Source organism: Pipra filicauda, unplaced genomic scaffold (genome assembly GCF_003945595.2).
Source record: "Pipra filicauda isolate LSUMZ 115617 unplaced genomic scaffold, ASM394559v2 scaffold37_size4185640_pilon, whole genome shotgun sequence".
Classification (NCBI taxonomy): domain Eukaryota; kingdom Metazoa; phylum Chordata; class Aves; order Passeriformes; family Pipridae; genus Pipra; species Pipra filicauda.
Genome location: NW_024104509.1, coordinates 800,717 through 820,202, shown reverse-complemented (window position 1 = coordinate 820,202; position 19,486 = coordinate 800,717). Strand labels below are relative to the sequence as shown.

At 40.3% G+C, this 19,486-nt stretch overlaps 1 protein-coding gene across 2 annotated transcripts in view; it reads left to right on the top strand.

The window, feature by feature from the left end:
* Window positions 1-19,486, top strand: part of PCSK5 (proprotein convertase subtilisin/kexin type 5) — a 261,077-nt gene that overhangs the window by 74,231 nt on the left and 167,360 nt on the right. For both annotated transcript variants that reach the window (XM_027729025.2, XM_027729030.2), the window contains exons 4-5: window positions 360-503; window positions 2,732-2,808. In XM_027729025.2, coding sequence (XP_027584826.1) covers window positions 360-503; window positions 2,732-2,808 — 221 coding nt within the window. The remainder of the gene's footprint in view (window positions 1-359; window positions 504-2,731; window positions 2,809-19,486) is intronic.

Sequence of the window (19,486 nt, the reverse complement as noted above, 5' to 3'; positions counted from 1 at the left end):
GTTTGTTTTTCTGAAAAAAAAAAAAAAATTTCAAAATGATCATGCTTAACAGCCAGGAATAGATGCTTTGTTTTACACATGACTTCTAGCGATTCAGTACAGCTTCCCTTTTTTATTACTTAGCATGAAGAGTAATTTGAAAGAGAAGTAAGCAAGACAAGCAGTTTTCATATAATTTGCATTTCTTTCAAGTTGTTTTCTGTCTATAAAGGTGTTGATGTTGTATAGATGCTTTTCCAAACAGTATGTTCATGTGCCAATATAAATGGTAATGTTAATGTAGGTAGAATAATGTCTCAACCCCTCAATGCTCAGTAATCTGCAATATCCGACATCTTTGTCTCCTCTTCTCTCCCCAGCACTGCAGTGATAACACCCACCATTGCCAGTCAGATATGAATATAGTAGGTGCTTGGAAGAGAGGTTACACTGGAAAGAATGTTGTGGTCACCATCCTAGATGACGGCATCGAAAGAAACCATCCAGACTTGATGCAGAATTATGTGAGTGTCCACAAGAGTCCTGGTTTTCTGCTGTGTTGTTACTCAGAAAAAATTAGCTTCTGGAAAGATGGAGAGAGGCAAGAGAGAAGGAGGAAGAATCAATCAAGTGTTTCCTCAAATGTTAACACCAATGGGAGGAAGGAAAACAATTTTTGGTCATCTGTATTGTTTTAGTTAAGACTGTATTCAGTCTGAACATATTTGATATCTGGATGCCTCTTGTCCTGAATTTCTGAAGGACTGGAACCAATTTTTGAATATTTTTTCTCTCTTCTACAATTTTTTTTACTTAATATGCTCACACTCTCAGAACATAGAACTGGAATACACTGCTTTTCAGTTAATGCGTACATCTGAAGTTCATTTTTGGCTAATACATTTAGTCAGTGAGACAGTAGCTTCTCTCAAAGACAGTAATTTTACAGTAATCCTTCTGTGTATTCATTTTTAAAGCTATTTATCTTACTTCTAGAAACAAAAAGGAAAAGTACATGACCAGTTATGATTCACTCAGTTAAAAACAAGTGTAGAATATCTTGTAGTCTTTCTAATGCATATATCTTAACACTACCAAGTCCTTCACAATTTGTGATAGAGCTGTGTCCTTTGTTTTCTGTGTCCTATGTCTCATGTTGCCTCAGGAGGTTTTCTTTTGCTTGTGGTTCACCACATTTAGATGATTGGTTTAATGTAACTTGGAGGCTGGGTAACATAAGGAGAAGCTGCTTCTCTAGTGGGTGACTTCTTGTGTTAGTGTCAGAGTTTGAAGCTGTTCAGAGCATCAGGGCCACACTGTGCTGGTGTGATTTGTGTTATCCTTTGGGAGTAGGCATTATCTGAAAGCATGTGACCATGAGGGCTTTATGGTTTGTCTGAAATAAAGTGTGCACAATGTACATACACACAAGGTAAGAAATCAAGCAAATATATTTGGATTGAGCTGTCCTGATGAAGGTGACCAGTGCAAGGCATGCATATACCTTCACTCCCATTACAGATATAAGTCTTGTTAAAGAGCCGTGAACACATGCATTTTGTCAGTAAGCTTATCATCTTGATAGAGCATTAGAGAGGTGAAGGTAAAAAGAACGTCTTTAACAAGCCATTAAAACCTACGATGTCCACAGGTTAAAGCCACTTATTTTAAATTGGCCCTATTTACATCTGTATCCTTTCCCATGCTACACATGGAACTCAGCTTGGAGGATGGCAGGCAATTCACCGATTTGTCAATGTATGTTTGATCCTAATGCATGACACATTTTTCGTTTTAATATGTGATGTTATTTAAACAAAGCAGATAAAATTTTACCTCCTCAGTGAATGGCCTAGATTGTATCATATATCACCTCATCCCAGTAATGTCTTTCTACTGAATTTAAAGCAACTATTTATTTCCTTACCACCTCCTCTCTCCATTTCCTCACACCAACAAGGAATTCCCCCAAAGCAATATGCATTGTTTGTTTGATCACAAATACCTTCTGGATGTCAGATTATAGGTGGTGTGGCTGCAAACAGGAGTATTTGATGTGGATATGGTAACTGGTTTTGAACACAGAAGAGTTTTAAAATGTCTGCTTGCATACCACATGCTACCACATCTATTAGTGGGATGCATGCAAACCAGGAACTGTTTTGTCTATATTTTCAGCTGTAAGAATACTGGTAAATATGGAATAAAAAGACAGAGATATCTTGCAAATATTTGAAACAGTTATGCTTCAGGGGAAATGGGGGGACAGTTTGTGTTGCATTTCAAGGTGCGATTTTATAACAATATCCTTAACAAAATTATATTATTTTTATTCCTTGAAACAGTGGATGAAATTTTGGTCACTACTGTGCAGATAATTTCTTGAATCTTAAAACATTTAGCAAAATCTCAGTTTTGAGAATGAACTCTCTTAACTTCCAAAAGGTTCTTAGAAGAAATGTAGTCTTCTGGTTAAATGAAAAACCATTTTGTATTTCCTCTCTGATGTTGGAACTATAGTTTTTCAGAGCATTTGTTATCCTTCTCTGTTTTCCAGAATTAAAATAAAATATATAAATCCCGTAATTATTAAATATATAATCCCTTACTAAAACACACAGTCATCATAAAACGAGATAAATGTTAGTTAGCTTGATTACTCTGTTGTAGAAACCTGCTGAAGAATGTATAGGCCACATAAGTCAATGGCTACTTAATGAGAAACTGATTTTCTTTCTCTTATTCGCTACAGGATTCACAAGCCAGTTTTGATGTTAATGGAAATGATTTTGACCCTATGCCTCGATATGATGCCAGCAACGAGAACAAGTAAGGCTCTATGACACTCTTGACATTTTCGATCCAAGTTATCAGGTAGAAATTACCAATTCTTCTATGAAAGTCTATAAAACTTGATTCCTCATAAAGCAGAATGATTTGCTTTAAATTTTTTCTGAAATACTTATTTTTGTCTTTTCCATGCACACTGTATGACTCTTTGAAAGCATTTGAAGCCACCTGAAAACACATAAAAATTAGTCTGAGAGTTCTGGGCATGCGAAATGAACCATATTCAATCCCCTTGGGAGGCAGAATATATGGGATGACTCTTACTTTTCTCTGATATTTCATTGAGTTATTGGGGGGTTATGTATGACAACTGTCTTAGTTTCTGACCTTCTTGAACTTTGTAGACTCTGTGTATTGAAGAAGTAGACAAGTTAATTGAGGTTGGGGTTTTTTCCCCATCTAATGGTGTCTTTTAAAGTGAAGGAGATTTTTCATGTGGAGTTTGATAGAAACCTTTTAAACCCAGAAGTGCCACATAACTAGTTGGAGATATCTCCATGAATGGCATATATCCCCTTCAGAGCTCTGCTTCCCAATGTTTCTTATTCCAACATAGCTCTTTGGATGTGCTGTGTTTTGAAGGCTGGGGGAAATTCTGGGAGGACACCTCACCTCAGGAATTGGGCCACTTTTCTGCCTTTGTAGGTGTTTGAAGGCAGTATTTGTTGGTTACATTTTCTTAACTAGGTGCTTGGAAGAAAGAAATACCTTTCTGTGGAATTGCATCATTTGGGGGAAGGAGAATCCTATTAGTTTTTAATATAATGACTGTGCATTTTGTTTTCTTGAAGTTTGGGTTGTTTTTTTAATTATGGAAAGCAATATTTTGTGGCTAATAAAAGATATCTTTGGCATGGCTTATGAGAGGTCTGAGGACTACCGACAGGGTAATGATAAACATGCTAGTTATTTGAAAACAAAGTATGAATAGAGGAACAAAAGTTGTTTACAGCCCAGAGATGTAGGCATTTCCACTCAGCATGCTGCAACAACTAGTTTGTATGATTGACCCCTTTAGCATCAACCCTAGCTTTGAATTACATGTCTGGTATTAGAGCCCTGTAAACAGTGTTGGAAGAGCCGAACTGTGGCTGCATGATTACCATAAAGGAGTAGTAACCTCCACTCATCTGATATTTGCACTTTTCTCCTTTCCCCAGCCTTTGTGCAGTTCTCCAGAGTGAATCATGATGAAAACTATGCTGCCAACAGCAGTAACAGCAAATTGCATTTTAAGTCAGGCCATGCAGCTCAGCTGCATTCAGCTCAGCCTGAGGTCAGAGGAGAGTGAGACTGACACAAGTGGGGAAAATCGCCTGAATCTCTTGCTGGAAGTGCCAGTTGCAGGGAACTGAGGTGACTGTCTGACAATGCCCTGAGTGCCTGTGGTTGATGTCCACCAAACTGAATGTGATGGACAGGCATTTGCCATCAGTGACTTCCAAGGAGTTTTGAGAAAAGATGGGACAATCAGCCTGGCTCTCTGCGAGTACTCCTCAACTGAGCTGCTGGTTTGCATCACAGCACATCCCTCTCTCTTGCTCTCCACCACCCACCTATTTCTACACACACTTCAGGGACACATCCTGGCTCATCTGTGTGAAGATGTTGCTCTTCTTGGAGTTGGGACATGAGAGGGCACACTTGGAGACATCCAAATTGAAGTGAATTTGGACTGATTAATTTCTCTCCTAGAGCTGGGGGATTTTAGTTTTCATACCCTGCATCCCTCTTGAATACTTTTACTGCCCAACTCTCAGGGTCCTGCAGTGAAATATGGTGGTGGGAGGACAGAAGCTGTGCTGTACTGAGCTTTGTCAGTGTTATCAGGAGATGCAGTGTCAGTGTAGAATCAGCTTTTGGACACAGAGGATACATGGAACATGTTTTCAGAGTAAGATTACTTGGCAGCCTATAACCTCTGATTAGAAACTCAATGTTTCCAATAAGCAGATACGCTGAGCCTGGTAAACAGCATATAACCATCTTCAACTTTTGCGTTTGTCACCCTTTTTCCCCAGTTACTCCTGAACTCAACAGGAATTAAAAATACCACATAGGTGCTGAAAAGCACTACTAACAGCCTGTGTATATTTTTTGTGTCTAAAATATCCTGGGGCAAGGTTCAGATTGTCCAGCATATGTGGTTATTTGGCATTAGATACTTAAGTTGTGCCTGGAGCTAAACACAACCAGGGAACATTCTGAAAGCCATGTTTTGCAAAGATGTCATAGTGTGTAAATTGGTTTGGTTGATTCCTGTTTCCTGCTATAGCAACTGGACGTTGCATAATGGTGATTTTTGTCTTCCAGTAAAGGTGGGATGTACAAATGCACTATTATTTTATGAAATTATCTAGTTTATTCTGCCTCATTTTATAATCCAACCTTAAGGGATGGGATGATAAAGAGTAAAAAGAATGGCTGTAAAAATAAGCAAGTGTCTCTGGACAGCTTTTCATGCAGCTGTGAAATATCAGGGTACTGGGTCTGTGTGCTATCTTTTTGCTTTTAATCAGCTGAGGCTAATGGGTGAGGAAAAGAAATGAGAAAAAATTAACTGTAGATTGCTTCAGGGTAAACACCAGAGTGGCACTTTCCAAAATTATATTTTGAAGGTTTTACATTAAACTTTCTATTAGCTAAGTAGTGTAGGAGGGTAGAAATAAGCATTAGACTAATCTTTCAAGGCTTGTAAAATCAGGGTGGGATGATAGTTTCTTTAACTACTATGGTATGCAGGAGTCCTGCCAGAAGTTTACTTTGGTTTCTACAAATTGGCAGCAAATCTTGAAGCTTGTAAATGGTACAGGCCTAGAGTTCCCTATTGCTCAGAGGCTAAAGACAGCAGTCAGCTGTGGATTAAGTCATTCCTGCTATGCAAAGCATCTTGTTTTGGTTTACTGCAGAGTACAGCTGCTTTATTTTTTTTTCTATTATTCCACTGTTATCTGCTAACATCTGTATTTAAAAAACTAAGCATTGTCAGTCACAGGTCCATAGGCAGAGTGCAGATGGGATCACTGAAATGGTACAGTGCCCATTGTATAGCTTCAGGAATAAAGCAGTACTATTCATAGTATTAAACATTTTTCTGTTTCAGCTAAACACAAATGAGTTTTTCTGTTTCATGAGAAATTTCTCAGGGATTATATTACAAAGCTTAGGTCTTGCTATGGTGACAGGTGCTTTTATAAAAAGAAGACCTTTTGAAAAAGCTCTCTTAAATAACACCCGTTGACTTTAGTGCACTTCTTGTTAAACTTACGTAAGAAAAAGTAAGTAAGCTGTTTTTCTGTTTTGGAGATACTGAGTCACTCTTTGGATGCCTCTTCAACATTTTTCAGTGATACATCCCACTACATAAATAACTTATTCAAAAACCTTCTAAATTGTCTTTTAATGAGTGTTAGATTCAACAATTCTTGTTGTTCAAAAATCATTAGAAACACAAGTTTTTCTGTCTAAACTTTGCGATATGGGGACAACTTTACATCTTATCTCACAAAAAAAAAGATACAAAATATTTGACAGGAAGGTCAGCTTCTATTTCCTCCTGGATAGTCAATAAAAGAAGATTCAAAAGCTTCATTTACTGCTGTGACACTATTGAGTGCAGACACCTGAAGAACTGAGCACACTCAAACACAGGGAGCCTGAAACCTCTCAATATTGGCTTAAAAGTACATCTCAAAAGGTTCCCACAGCAGCAGTGTGGAAAGGAGTGCTGACAACTGGGACTACCTCTCTCTGGGTTTATGCATTTTGGCTGCTGTTATGCACCTGTTGCTATTGCTGCAGAAAAAACTGAAGGGGAGACAAACTGTATGGAGAAACACTGCTGCACCATCTTGCGCTTTCTAAAAATCAATTCTGCAGTCCAATGGCTAGTCAAAACAAAAGACTCGAGCAATTTTTCGTACTAATCTCTACTTTTTTTGCTTGTGCCTGCACAAGACTTTCAAACAGGACTGAGCTGCAGGTCCCAAGGCTCGCACTTGCAAGGAGGACCTGGGAGAGGCAGTGATGAAGATGTATAAGGAGGCTGGAAATAAGTTGGCTTAAGGTGTCAGTGCTTAGGCAACAACCTTTTTTCAGAAGGAATCTCTATCATGTCTGCTTTTTTTCTGTACCCTGACTGTTCATCTTGACTTTCTCCAATCTCTGGATGCTTAAAAAACAAAGCATTCAGTGATGTTGTCAACTGGCAGAGTGTGGCCTGTCAGTTGATTGTCAGAAAAGCACCTCTGATAGCGCAGAAATATTCCGTAATGGGAAGGTAATTGAGGCTAGAGAATTAACTTACATGTATATGTATTTCAGTTAATAGATCAAATGCTTACACTGAGTGTAGTATGGTTATTTCCAGGTACCAGTGACTGAATAACAGGTGTCTAGTGTGTCTCAGTGTCACTACAAATTTAATGGACTTCAATTAGGATTCTTAGCAAACTGCAAATTTTGGATTGTTTTCTCTGATGCGAAATATTTTTGGGAAGGTTTTGTTTTCTGTTTTATTTGCCTTTTCATTGTGCAGAAGTGTGGAGATTTTTAAATAAAAGGATATTTCTCAAGCCCCTGAGGTATCTCCAGCTGATATATATTGGTGTGGATGAAAAACATAAATCAGGATAAATAATGACTCATAATATACTGTCATTACAAAAGCTTATGAAACACAAGATGTGGAATGGAAGATAAAATCCCAAAGTACAGAAGGTATCTGTAACAGAGCAGGCTCATGGCCATGAATTTAAGGTGACCAGTCCTTAAGAATGAAGAAGTCCAGGAAGGCTGGACATACTTCAAGATGGAAGTCTTAAAGGCACAGGAGCAGGCTTTCCCTATGTGCAGAAAGATGAGCTGTCAGGGAAGAAGACTGACCTGGCTGAATAGAAACTCAGAGATAAAAAGAGGGTTTATGCCTTTGGAAGAAGGGGCAGGCAACTCAGGAAGAGTACAAGGTCACCGTTAGACTGTGTAGAGAGAAAATTAGAAAGGCAAAAGGTCAACTAGAGCTCCATCGGGCTGCTGCTGTAAAAGATAATAAAATGTGCTTTTATAAATACAACAGAAGAAGAGCTAGGGAAAATCTCCATTCTTTATTGGACCTGTGGGGGAACTTCATCACCAGGGTTGAAGAAAATTATGTAGTACTTGGTACCTTCTTTGCCTCAGTCTTTAACAGTAAGATGTCAAGGCAACTGGTCCTCTGAGGTGGTAGACAGGGACAGGGATAAGAATAGACCCCCTGTAATTCAGGAGAAAGTATTTTGTGACTGGCTGTACCACTAAGACACTCACAAGTCTATGGAACTGGGTGGAATTCATTGAAAGGTACTGAAGAAGCTGGTGGAAGAGCTCACTAAGCCACTGTCCGTCATCTATCATCAGTCCTGTCTAACTGGAGAGGTCCCACATGGCTGGAGGCTGGCCAGTGTGACGCCCATCCACAAGAAGGACCAGAAGGATGTTCTGAGGATCTGCAGGCCTGTTAGCCTGACCTCAGTGCCAGGCTAGGTTATGGAACTGATCATCTTGAGTGCAATCATATGGCACATGCAGGACTGCCAAGGGATCAGGCCCAGCCAGCATGGGTTTAGGAAAGGTGAGTCCTGCCTGACCAGCCTGTTCTCCTTTTATGACCAGGAGACCTGCCGACTGGATCAGGGAAAGGCAGTGGATGTAGTTTACCTGAACTTCAGCAAAGCCTTTGATTCTATCTGCCATAGCGTTCTCCTGTAAAAGCTGACAGCTTGGACAGGTGCACTCCTCACTGGGTTGAAAAACTGGATGGATGGCCTGGCCCAAACAGTGATGGTGAATGGTGCTGCATCCAGTTGGCTGTCAGTCGCTAATGGTGTCCCCAGGGCTTAGCGTTGGGCTCAGTCCTGTTTAATATCTTTATTGATGATTTGTGTGAGGGGATCAAGTGTACACTCGGTAGATTTGTGAATGACACCAAGTTGGGTGCAAGTCCACTGGTCCACTAGGACCAGTAGGAAGGCTCTGCAGAGGGATCAAGACAGGCTGGATCGATGGGACAAAGCCAGTGGTATGAGGTTCAACAAGACCAAGTGCCAGGTCCTGCCCTTGGGTCACAACAACCCCAGGCACTGCTACAGGCTGGGGGAAGAGTGACTGGAAAGCAGCCGAGGGAGAACAACCTAGATGTGCTGGTCAACAGCCAGCAAAACATGAGCCAGCAGCCAGGTAGCCAAGAAGTCCAGTGGCATCCTGGCTTGTATCAAGAATGTGTGGCCAGTAGGACTAGGGAAATGATTGTCCTCCTGTACTTGGCATTAGTAAGGTCACACCTCGACTTCTATTTCCCATTCTGGGCCCTTCAGTTCAAGAAAAATGTTGAGATGCTGGAGCATGTCCAGAAATGGACAACAAAACTGGTGATGAGCCTAGAGAGTAAGCCATACGAGGAATGGCTGAGGGAGCTGGGGGTGTTTAGTCTGGATAAAAGGAGGCTCAGGGGAGACCTTATCTCTCTCCACTATTGTCTGAAAGGAGGTTGTAGCAAGGTGGGGGTTGGCCTCTTCTATCAGGCAACTAGTGACAGGACAAGAGGACATAGCCTCAAGCTGTGCCAGAGGAAGTTCAGGTTGGATATTAGGAAGAATTTCTTCATGGAATGGATTGCAAAACATTGGAATGGACTGCTTAGTGAGATGGTGGATTCACCATCCCTGAAGGTGTTCAAGAAATGACTGGACGTGGAGCTTAGTGCCATGATCTTGTTCCCAAGATCAAAGGTTGACCTCAATGATGTTGGAGGTCTTTTTGAACTTCAGTGATTCTGTGATTCAGTGAAAGAATGTAGGCATTAGTGTAAGTTACAGTTCTGTGTTTTATATTTGTGACCAAACCAGTGTTGATAATGCTGAACTGTGCTTGCACAGCACCAAGGCCGCCTCAGTTTCTCACACTGCCCCCTCAAGCAAGAAGGCTGGTGGGGAACAAGAGGCTTTAAAGTGACACAGCTGGGACAATTGATTCCAACTGAATAAAGTGATATCCCATGGGATATAATGTCATGCTCAGTACTAAAGCTGGGGAATATTCTTGCCAAAGGAACTGTTTATTGGAGAGTGACTGGGCGTTAGGTCTGCAGGTGGAACATTCTGAGTAATTGCCTATGCCTCACTTAATTATGTTTTATTTCTTTTTTTCCCCCTTTATTTATTGAATTGTTTTTATCTCAAATGACAAGTTTTTCTCAGATTTACTCTTCCAATTCTTCCATCCATCCCAATGGGAAGAGGGAGCAAGAGACTGGGAGGGAGTTAACTGCCTACTGAGGTCCATACCCCAGCCTTTTAATAATGTACTAGTTTCCAAGAGTTTGTTAGCTAATAGCTTTGGAAGGCTGTTTTATTGTAACAGATATCTGAAGCACTGTTCCTGCAAGCTTGATTGAACAGTTCTGTGGTGAGATAAGTTTTTGCATATGTAGGAGACGTTCTGGTATAAGAGACTTCTGGTCCAGAGAAATATCCACATGTAGAGCTGTTGCAGAGCTGCTGATCCCACAGTTGCTCTGCTGGTCCATTTGTCTGTGAAAAGCATCACGTAGCAGACAGGGCAATGCAGATAGAAAAAAAAAGAAGAAAAGTAGAAAAACATCTTTACTCTTCACCTCCTCTAACTCATATAATTTCTGGTATTGCATGAAGCAATAGTAGATACATTTGTCAGAAGAATTTTTGGTGTCTGCAGATGTTAGATATACAGCACATTTCAAATACACAGGAAACTATCACGAAAACACTTCTTCATGCTCAATTAGGATGCAGTGTCAAGTCTTCTGATTCACAGGGTGGACCTCTACCATGGGAAAGCATTAATGTGGAACAAAACATTCCTGCCTTAGTAAAATATTCCTGCCTCTTACTGCTTTAAATGAAATTAGTTAGTTCGTGCAGAGTTGCTGAAAAATTGCAGTCTGAAGTCTTATTCCTGGCTTGCTTTACAGATGTGATATGATGATTTGCTTACAAAACAAGGAAAAGTGTGTACAATTGAAATATTTGTTCTGAAGTTATCATTGTTAGTTAAGCTATGACTATTCTAGTAGAGATGTTCCTTCTAGTCTCCGATTTGCAATTCAAGGTCTTGGTACCTCTTCAGTAGAATGAGAATACAAGTATTTTCTTACATCCAAAAAATATTATTTTTTAAGACTGTTAACAATCTCCAATCAGCCACAGTAAGAGAGAGATTCCAGGCTAACCTTCAAACTAGGCTCAAAAACCATTCCTCAGTTTCTGCAGATTCCCCTCCTGAATCAATTTGGCACCATATTAAAAACAGCATCCTGCAATCCTCTGAAGAATCCTTAGGGTTCTCCCTCAAGAAGAACAAAGACTGGTTCGATGAAAACAATCAAGAAATCTAGGACTTGTTGAGGAAGAAGAGAATTACTCACCAAGCACACCTTGCACTGCCATCATGTCACACAAGAAAAACAGCCTTTCATCTCGCATGCAGCAAGCTCCAGCAGAAACTCCGTGACATCCAGAACAAGTGGTGGATCGATCTAGCTGAAAAAACTCAACTATGTGCAGATACGGGTGATCACAGAGGATTCTATGAGGCCCTGAAAACAGCATACGGGCCTACATAGCAGGTACAAAACAATCTACTCAGTGCAGATGGTCAAACGCTTCTAACAGATAAAACCTCCATTCTGAATCAATGGTCTGAACACTTTCAGACTCTTTTCAGTACCAACCGTGTAGTCCAAGACTCAACAATTCACACAACAACCAGTAAAGTATGATTTAGATACTGCCCCCACTTTAGGAGAAACTCTCAAGGCTATACAGCAGGTGAAAATCAGCAAGGCAGCTGGGGTTGATGGAATTCCACTGAAATCTGGAAACATGGGGGCCTTCCACTCCATACCAAATTTCACGAGTTTGTGGTGCGCTGTTGGGAACTAGGCGAACTACCATCAGACCTTTGTGATGCAGTCATCATCACTTTGTATAAGAAGAAAGGAATAAAATCAGATTGCACAAATTACTGTGGTATTACTCTCCTCTCCATTGCTGGCAAAATCCTGGCAAGAATACCCTTGAACAGACTAATACCTGCTATAGCAGAAGGAATCCTTCCTGAAAGTCAGTGTGGTTTCAGAGCCAACAGGAGGACCACAGACATGGTGTTTGTTCTCAGACAACTGCAAGAGAAGTGTAGGGAACAGAACAAAGGTCTCTATGTAACCTTTGTTGATCTCACCAAGGCTTTCGATACTGTGAGCAGAAAAGGTTTGTGGCAGATTTTGGAATATTTAGGTTGTCCCCCCAAGTTCTTTAAAATGATCATCTCACTCCACGAGGATCAGCACGGCCAAGTCAGATATGGCAACACACTTTCTGAACCCTTTCTAATAAAGAATGGTGTGAAACAAAGCTGCGTTCTCGCTCCAACCCTATTCACAGTCTTTTTCAGCATGATGCTCCAAAGGGCCACGGCAGACCTTGATGATCAGGACGGTACCTACATTCGATATCATACTGATGGAAGCCTTTTCAACCTAAGGCGACTGAAGGCCCACACCAAGACCTTAAACCGTCTTGTCCAGGAGCTGCTTTATGCTGATGACGCCGCCCTTGTTGCCCACACAGAAGTAGCTCTGCAGCGTTTAACATCCTGCTTTGCTGAGGCTGCTGAGCTTTTTGGGCTGGAAGTCAGCTTAAAGAAGACAGAAGTTCTCTATCAACCTGCACCTCAGGAAATCTTCCATCATCCCCACATCACCATTGACGAATCAGAGCTCAAATCAGTCCAGCAGTTTAATTACCTAGGTAGCCTCATCTCCTCGGACGGTAAGATTGACAGGGAGATAGACAACAGGTTAGCAAAGGCATATAGTGCTTTTGGAAAGCTTCATAAAAGAGTATGGCGAAATAAACACCTGAAGAAAAGTACAAAGATCAGTGTTTACAAAGCCATAGTGCTGTCTACTCTCTTATACGGTTCTGAATCATGGGTCATCTACTGCCACCACCTGCGTCTCCAAGAACACTTCCATCGACGTTGCCTCTGTTCAATCCTAAATATCCCCTGGTCAGATTATGTGACCAATACATCTGTTCTAGAACAAGCAGCAGTCACAAGTATTGAGGCCATGTTGCTGAGAACACAGCTGCGTTGGGCAGGACACGTCTCCAGGATGAAGGACCACTGCCTCCCTAAGATCCTGCTCTATGGTGAACTTGCCACCGACTGCCGCATGAGAGGAGCCCCGAAGAAAAGATACAAGGACTCCCTAAAACAGCATCTCAGCCTTGACCATATTGATCACCAAAACTGGTCTACTCTGGCCTCAAATCGGGAGGCCTGGAGACACACCATCTATAACGCTGCTGCTTCTTTTGAGAAAGCATGCAGGATCACTCCTGAGGAGAAAAGACAACACAGAGAGAATCGTGCCTTGCAGAATATACCATCTAAGGAGTCTTTCTGCTGTACCTTTTGTAATCGGACATGTCTATCTCGTATTGGCCTTTTTAGCCACCAACGCGCCTGCAACAAATGTGAGTAGAGCCCTTCCCAAATCTTCGTTCATGAAGCCTAGCCATGAAAAAGATGTTATAGCAAAAGGTGATGAAATGCAAGCAGATGTAAATGCAAATTTGCACAGTTTAGTTCACTTTTCCGAAAAACAGATTAACTACTTTATCCATCCAAAGCTCTTCTTTATGCTTACTCTCTAGGTAACATGGTGAAACCAGTACATAGTAAACTTACTCAAGTCTAAGAATGTTCACTATAGGTGGTACATTTTGAATTTCTAGCAGCAACTTTCTAACAAGCTTTATTCATTGTGTCCAAGCCTGTGTTTTCTAAGAATAGTAGTATCTTGGATAAATATTGGCAGACTTTCTTAGAAATAGCAAATACATGGCGTAGGCAAAAGTAATAACTATGTCACTATTCCAGTTCTTACTCTAAATCTTTTAAAAACTATAGAAAATTATAATAGATCATTAACTTTGGATAGCTGTATATTCAGAAACACTGATAACTGTTCATTAGTGAAACTGAATAAATAAATCAAAAGTTTAAATTAATAGGAACCATTCAGAAAGCATACCAAGAGTTACTGATTTGTGTAAAGTAATATTAGAAGTGACACCAACTTGCTTTGCAATCTGAAGCCTTATTCCCAAATTAGGATTAATTTTAGACTTTAAAAACATTAGCAAAACCTTAAAATATGCTCATTATCCATTTATTTGCATGCGAAGAATTAGTGTAGGGAGTCATTTTTCAAATCTCTTTTTAAATGTACTTATATCAGGTAGAAATGTTTTATTTTTGAGATGAACAAGAGTAAATTAAGGCAATATAAAACTTGGTAAAATAGTATAAGAAGCTGTCTGCAAAGATTTTTGCTCATTTAAATACACTTACTTTTACATCTTTCCACTTAAAACAGAGCTTGTGTCCCACCTTACAAGTAAACCAGGGAGGAGCAACCATACACCCACATTTATTCCTTCTTCTCCCCAAGGAAACAAGGTGTTTCTACTCTGTGGAAACAAAGTGGATTTCAGCCAGAGATACTTGAAGCATTGAATGACCCGATGTTAACCCAAAGTAACCCAAAGGTTACTTTACTGCTGTTATTTTCTGGCAGTGTTAATATATGGAAGAGGGATAGTGCCCCAGAAAAGAAGGAAATGGTACTGAGAAAGTGGTTTGTTCTATTTGATGTTTTTAGCAATTGCCTTGGAAGTTTCAAGGATTCCTTTATTTGAGCAAGAATACGGTGTTACTTTACTGTTACTCAAAGTTAAACCAATAAGGTTATTAAGATGCTGCAAAATCTAAGTTCTAGGATTGTGTTCTCGTCACAGAGACTGGGAACAGACAATTTAATTTTTGTATTGAACCAGTAATTCCAAGTGTAAAAATTAGCTAAGTTAACCATTTTCAAAAAGTAATTCTAGTATTTTTTCTTCTTTAAAAATACATTCCTGGTTTTGTCTTCCTTCCCTCATTAATCTGCATAATGTAGTAGTTCCCCTCACCTTTTTGTTAGCCAAGATTTGAAATTGGGCTTTTGTTTGTCCTTTTTTTCTGTATGTCATGAGCAGTGTGATGAAACCGTCCTTGTTCTGTGACTTTCCATCCCTTCTACAGCCTCTCAATCAGCTTAATTTTGGTTATAAAAAGAACATGTTGCTTATGTGGCAGAGGAACCTTGAAGTCTAAGCAGCTTCATATTCTGCAGTTTCAAAAGCAGACAAAATAGTACTTTTCATTAGGTATATCATTAGGTAGTGTTATACTGTTCCAGGGTAATTCTTGACTTGATGTTGCTGTGAAACAGATGAAAGTCCAGTGCACAATAACTAATCTGTACTGGTTTTACTTGTAATTTGCTTTAGTGAATGAGTACAAGAATCAGATTGCCCACCTTACGAAGGTTGCTGTACAATTAATGTAAAAGGGCGTATGAGAAAAAAAACTCAGCTGAAAGTTTTACTGTTTGATGGTTATTGACCTGTTTTATTTATTCTCACCAATGTCTTTTTTTCCTCCAGAAAAGAGGTTGAATTAAAATTTTCCCTTTGATTAAAGCATACTAAGATATCAGTAAAGGATTCTTTTTATTTTTTATACACTAAACTATACACCTGGCTAAATAAATTATTTGCCGATTTTTCTCATTCTGTGTCATATTTCATTGGCCCAGTCAGACCATCTGTTCGTTATTTGTTTTGCCTTTGGTAGAAAATGCAGAAAAAATGCATAATTGTTTTTACATTCGGATTAATTTGCCCACTCACAAAAACAAAACTGTAAAATGCTAATTATGTTGTAGAGGCATATTCCTTTCCTGGGCTTATATCAGAAATTCACAAATTAACATATGTGACAAATTAGCTGCTAACAGCTAACAAATACTGAGAGTGGCAAGGCAGCACTACTGTTACCCATGCTGTTAAGTTTAAGATTCGTGTGCCTGACATGTGAAGTGTTCCGTGTGTTTGTTTTTATGCTGTCATCTTTGATTTTATTTATGAGAGATAGATGAGATATTTTCAAGTTATTCTAAAAGTAACTTCCCATGATCATGCATGAAGTCTTCAGGGACCTTGACTCAAGAGACCTTCGAGTCCTGTGCTGTAACTACATTACAACACTGTGATGCTCAGAAACAGGATCCTGCTTGTGATGACACCCGAGTCTTTGGCATTTTTTCTGATATCTCACACTGGAGATTTGTGTAACTTGTTTTTCACATTCACTCCTTCTCTCTTTCTCCAGTGTTAATATCCAAAGATTTCTCCTTTGGGAAGTAGCTTTATTCTTACTATTCAGCTGTAGCAGGTTGTGTTTTAAAGGCAAAAGATTGATGTTTTCCTTGCCTATGCTTTTAAGTTCCGACACTTCCTTTATACGTCCTTTTATTCATTTGTTCCTAGAACAACATCCTACCCTAGTGCCAATTTGGAAAGTATTTTTCACCTTTCAGATTATTGGAGACAATTTATATATGAACAGCTCTACAACATTATTTCTTCTGCACTACAGAAGATGTTACTCTGGAATGCAATAAATTGCATTTGTGATGATTGCTGTTAAAATATATATTTTCTCCAGCTGTTATTACATTGTGGTCCTTTAAATACCGCATTTCCCTGTTTAAAAGTGTAATCCAGTGTAAGAGAGCGCTTTGAAAATATTTGAAAATTAACTAAGTAAGAGTTCTGCAAAAAATGAATACCGACTCAGTTATTTTCCTACAAGTAGCAATGGCTACTTAAAATTCCATTCCTTCTCTCCCCATAGATGTTTGACAAGTGTTATAACACCTAAAGTTAATTCCTATAATATTCAATCTCCACCAACCACATAATTTAGTTCATGTTACATGTGGCATCCCTGGAATTCTATTGTAATTTATAATAGTGACTAAGTTGGTTTTTTTTCCTTAATACCAGTACTTTGTCTTTACGCATAGGAAGTATATTTATATGTAATTATGCTTAGAAAGGAAGTTGACAGTTATCAAAAACAGGCTGTTTAAGCACAACCTATTAAAACATACCCCTGCTCAATCCCTCGCTGTTTTCTTCATTTGTTTACAAAGTACTTCCTGTGCTACATATCTCTTAGAAAACCTCAGTAAATTACTCATATGCACAGAGCTGTTTGTGATGGGCTTGCATTGAAGTACTCTGAAACTGCTTTTTCCTTAAGTTTCCATTCTGAAAAGACTCATTGGTGACAGGTTGAAGTGGGCTGAACTATAACATTGTAGTGTCATGAAAAGCTGGGGGTTTCAAATGCTCTAGTCCCCCTAAGCTTTTTCTCTTCTTGATGAACTTAATGAAATGCAGGGCCTATTTACATGACAGAAGCTTTTCAAATTACTAGAAATTGTTTTCAGTACTTCTGAATATTTTCTCGCTCTAAACATTCAGAGGCAAGTTTAATTAGCTTTTATCTCCACGGTGTTGCTTGTTCCTTATGCCACTGCCTCCTCCTCCTCTTCTTTTCCTTCTCCTTCTCCATCATCTTCTTTTATTACTGTACTGTGTGATATCATCTTATGACATGATAACATCAAGGTCAGAGAGGGTCATTTGGGATGTCTATTCGCTGTTGCTCTCCTACTCTTACCTTGGGCACTCTCTTTGGGAGTCCAATAAAAATTGTACCCAGTTGGTGGGGGAACAGAGGAGGATAATTTTCCCCAGCTTTTCACCCCGTTTTCTTCCTTCATGGCCATTACAATGGCTTTTGAGATTTTTTAATTCCCTTTGGATGTTAAGGAAAGCATGTAGTTATTGCTAAGCCTTCCAGGTCTCCTCAGTGTGGTCCACACCATGTATAGAGACAGGAAAGATTTCTAAGAAGCTTATTCAGAGGTCTGCCCTGAAGGTGGATAGTCATGAATGACATGGAATGTGGGAGAAAATTGACCAGTTTGGCAGGAAGTTCTCCACTCCAATCACTTGGAAGTTCACTCCTATCAGGACCTTTATCAGGACCCTGATAAAGTGACAGAATATTTGCAAGGAGAATGCTGTGGCAGTTCCATAGAGAAGCAACTTACTACAGTATACTGGGCTCTGACTACTATTTATCAGATTCTGTGCTTGTCAGTGGACAGCACCCTCAGTGAGAGGAGGAGGAAAGCAAATCAACAGCGACCATGACCACTCAAACTGCAGCTGAACCAAAGAAACAACCTATGATGGTAGCAGTTGTCCCTATATAGAAGGAGAAATCCAAGACCAGATCAGTTTACTAAGTGAAGCCTGAAGAAGAAAAAGGGCCCTAAGAACAGGAGAAGGAGGCAGAGCCAATCACCTGATCCCTATGCCCTTGAGCTGCAAGGTATGTGAGAATATTTCAGCTGCTGGTGGAGAGAGAGCCCCTGGTGACCTGGCTGCTCCGATGCTGGGATGTCACAGCCAGTGATATGAAACTAGGTGGTAGTAAAGCCAGGCAATTGGGATCCTTGTCTCAGGATATGGGCATTGACAAGGGGATTGGGAAGAGGACAGCTCTGGAGGTGACTGTCAACTGTGAGTACTCTCTCAAGGATAATCCAGTAATGCACCCAAATAACGAGCAGTCCCCTGTAGATCCAGGTGAGTTCCAGCATACACAATCCACGTGGCAGAAGTTCCTATGGAGTGTGCCATTTTCGTGTGCCAACTCATTGGCATTGATGTTAGTGAAAGAAGGAGAGCAGTGCGTCAGGTGGCTACTCAGCTCTAGCAATATGAAGATAATCTCTTTTCCTCCCTACCGGCCTGCACCTTGTCTGTGGAAAGACTGTCCAAGACTGCGGACAGATTGGAAAGACTCAAGTAGGTTAGAGAGGAAATGTCTCATGCCCCACCAGTATGGACTGCAGTCTCTGCTATTGGGAGCAAGCGCCCCCTGATCGAGAGAGAGGGTACAAACCACGAAGTAGCCTCTGGTGTTACCTGCATGACCAAAGAGATGACATGAGGCAGTGAGAAATGAGGCAGTGAGATGGAAAACATACCTCTACCCTAACAGCATGGGCATATGAGTTGAAAGGAAGAGCAACCACCACAGGAAAGCATAAATACCACTCCAGTTTCAGTGGGCAAGTCCTCACACAGAATAGGAGGCCTGATTTTACCTCTGATTCTCTTTAAGGGATGTCCATTACTTATTTACAAGGAGCAAGCAACAAGTACTATGAACAGAACTAGAAGGGTCCTGCCTTCAGCCAGGTGGAGGAAAGGAACGGTTGGATCTATTGGACTGGCTCATCAGACCCACAAGAGTAAAGGCTTTAGTTGACACTGGCAGATGATGTACCCTGATGCCATCAAGATCTGTAGGGGAAAAATCCATCTCTGTTTCGGGGGTGACAGGGGAATCCCAACAGCTGACTGTACTGGAAGCGGAAGGGAGCCTGACTGGGAATGAATGGCAAAAACACCCCCTTGTGACTGGCCCAGAAGCCCCGTGTAGCCTTGGCATAGATTATCTCAGGAGAGGGTATTTCAAGGATCAAAAAGGCATTGTTGGGCTTTTGGGATGGCTTCTGTGGAGACAGAGGAAATTAGACAACTGAATACCTTTCTGGGTCTCTCAGGGAACTCTTCTGCTGTGGCACTGCTGAGGGCCAAAGAAC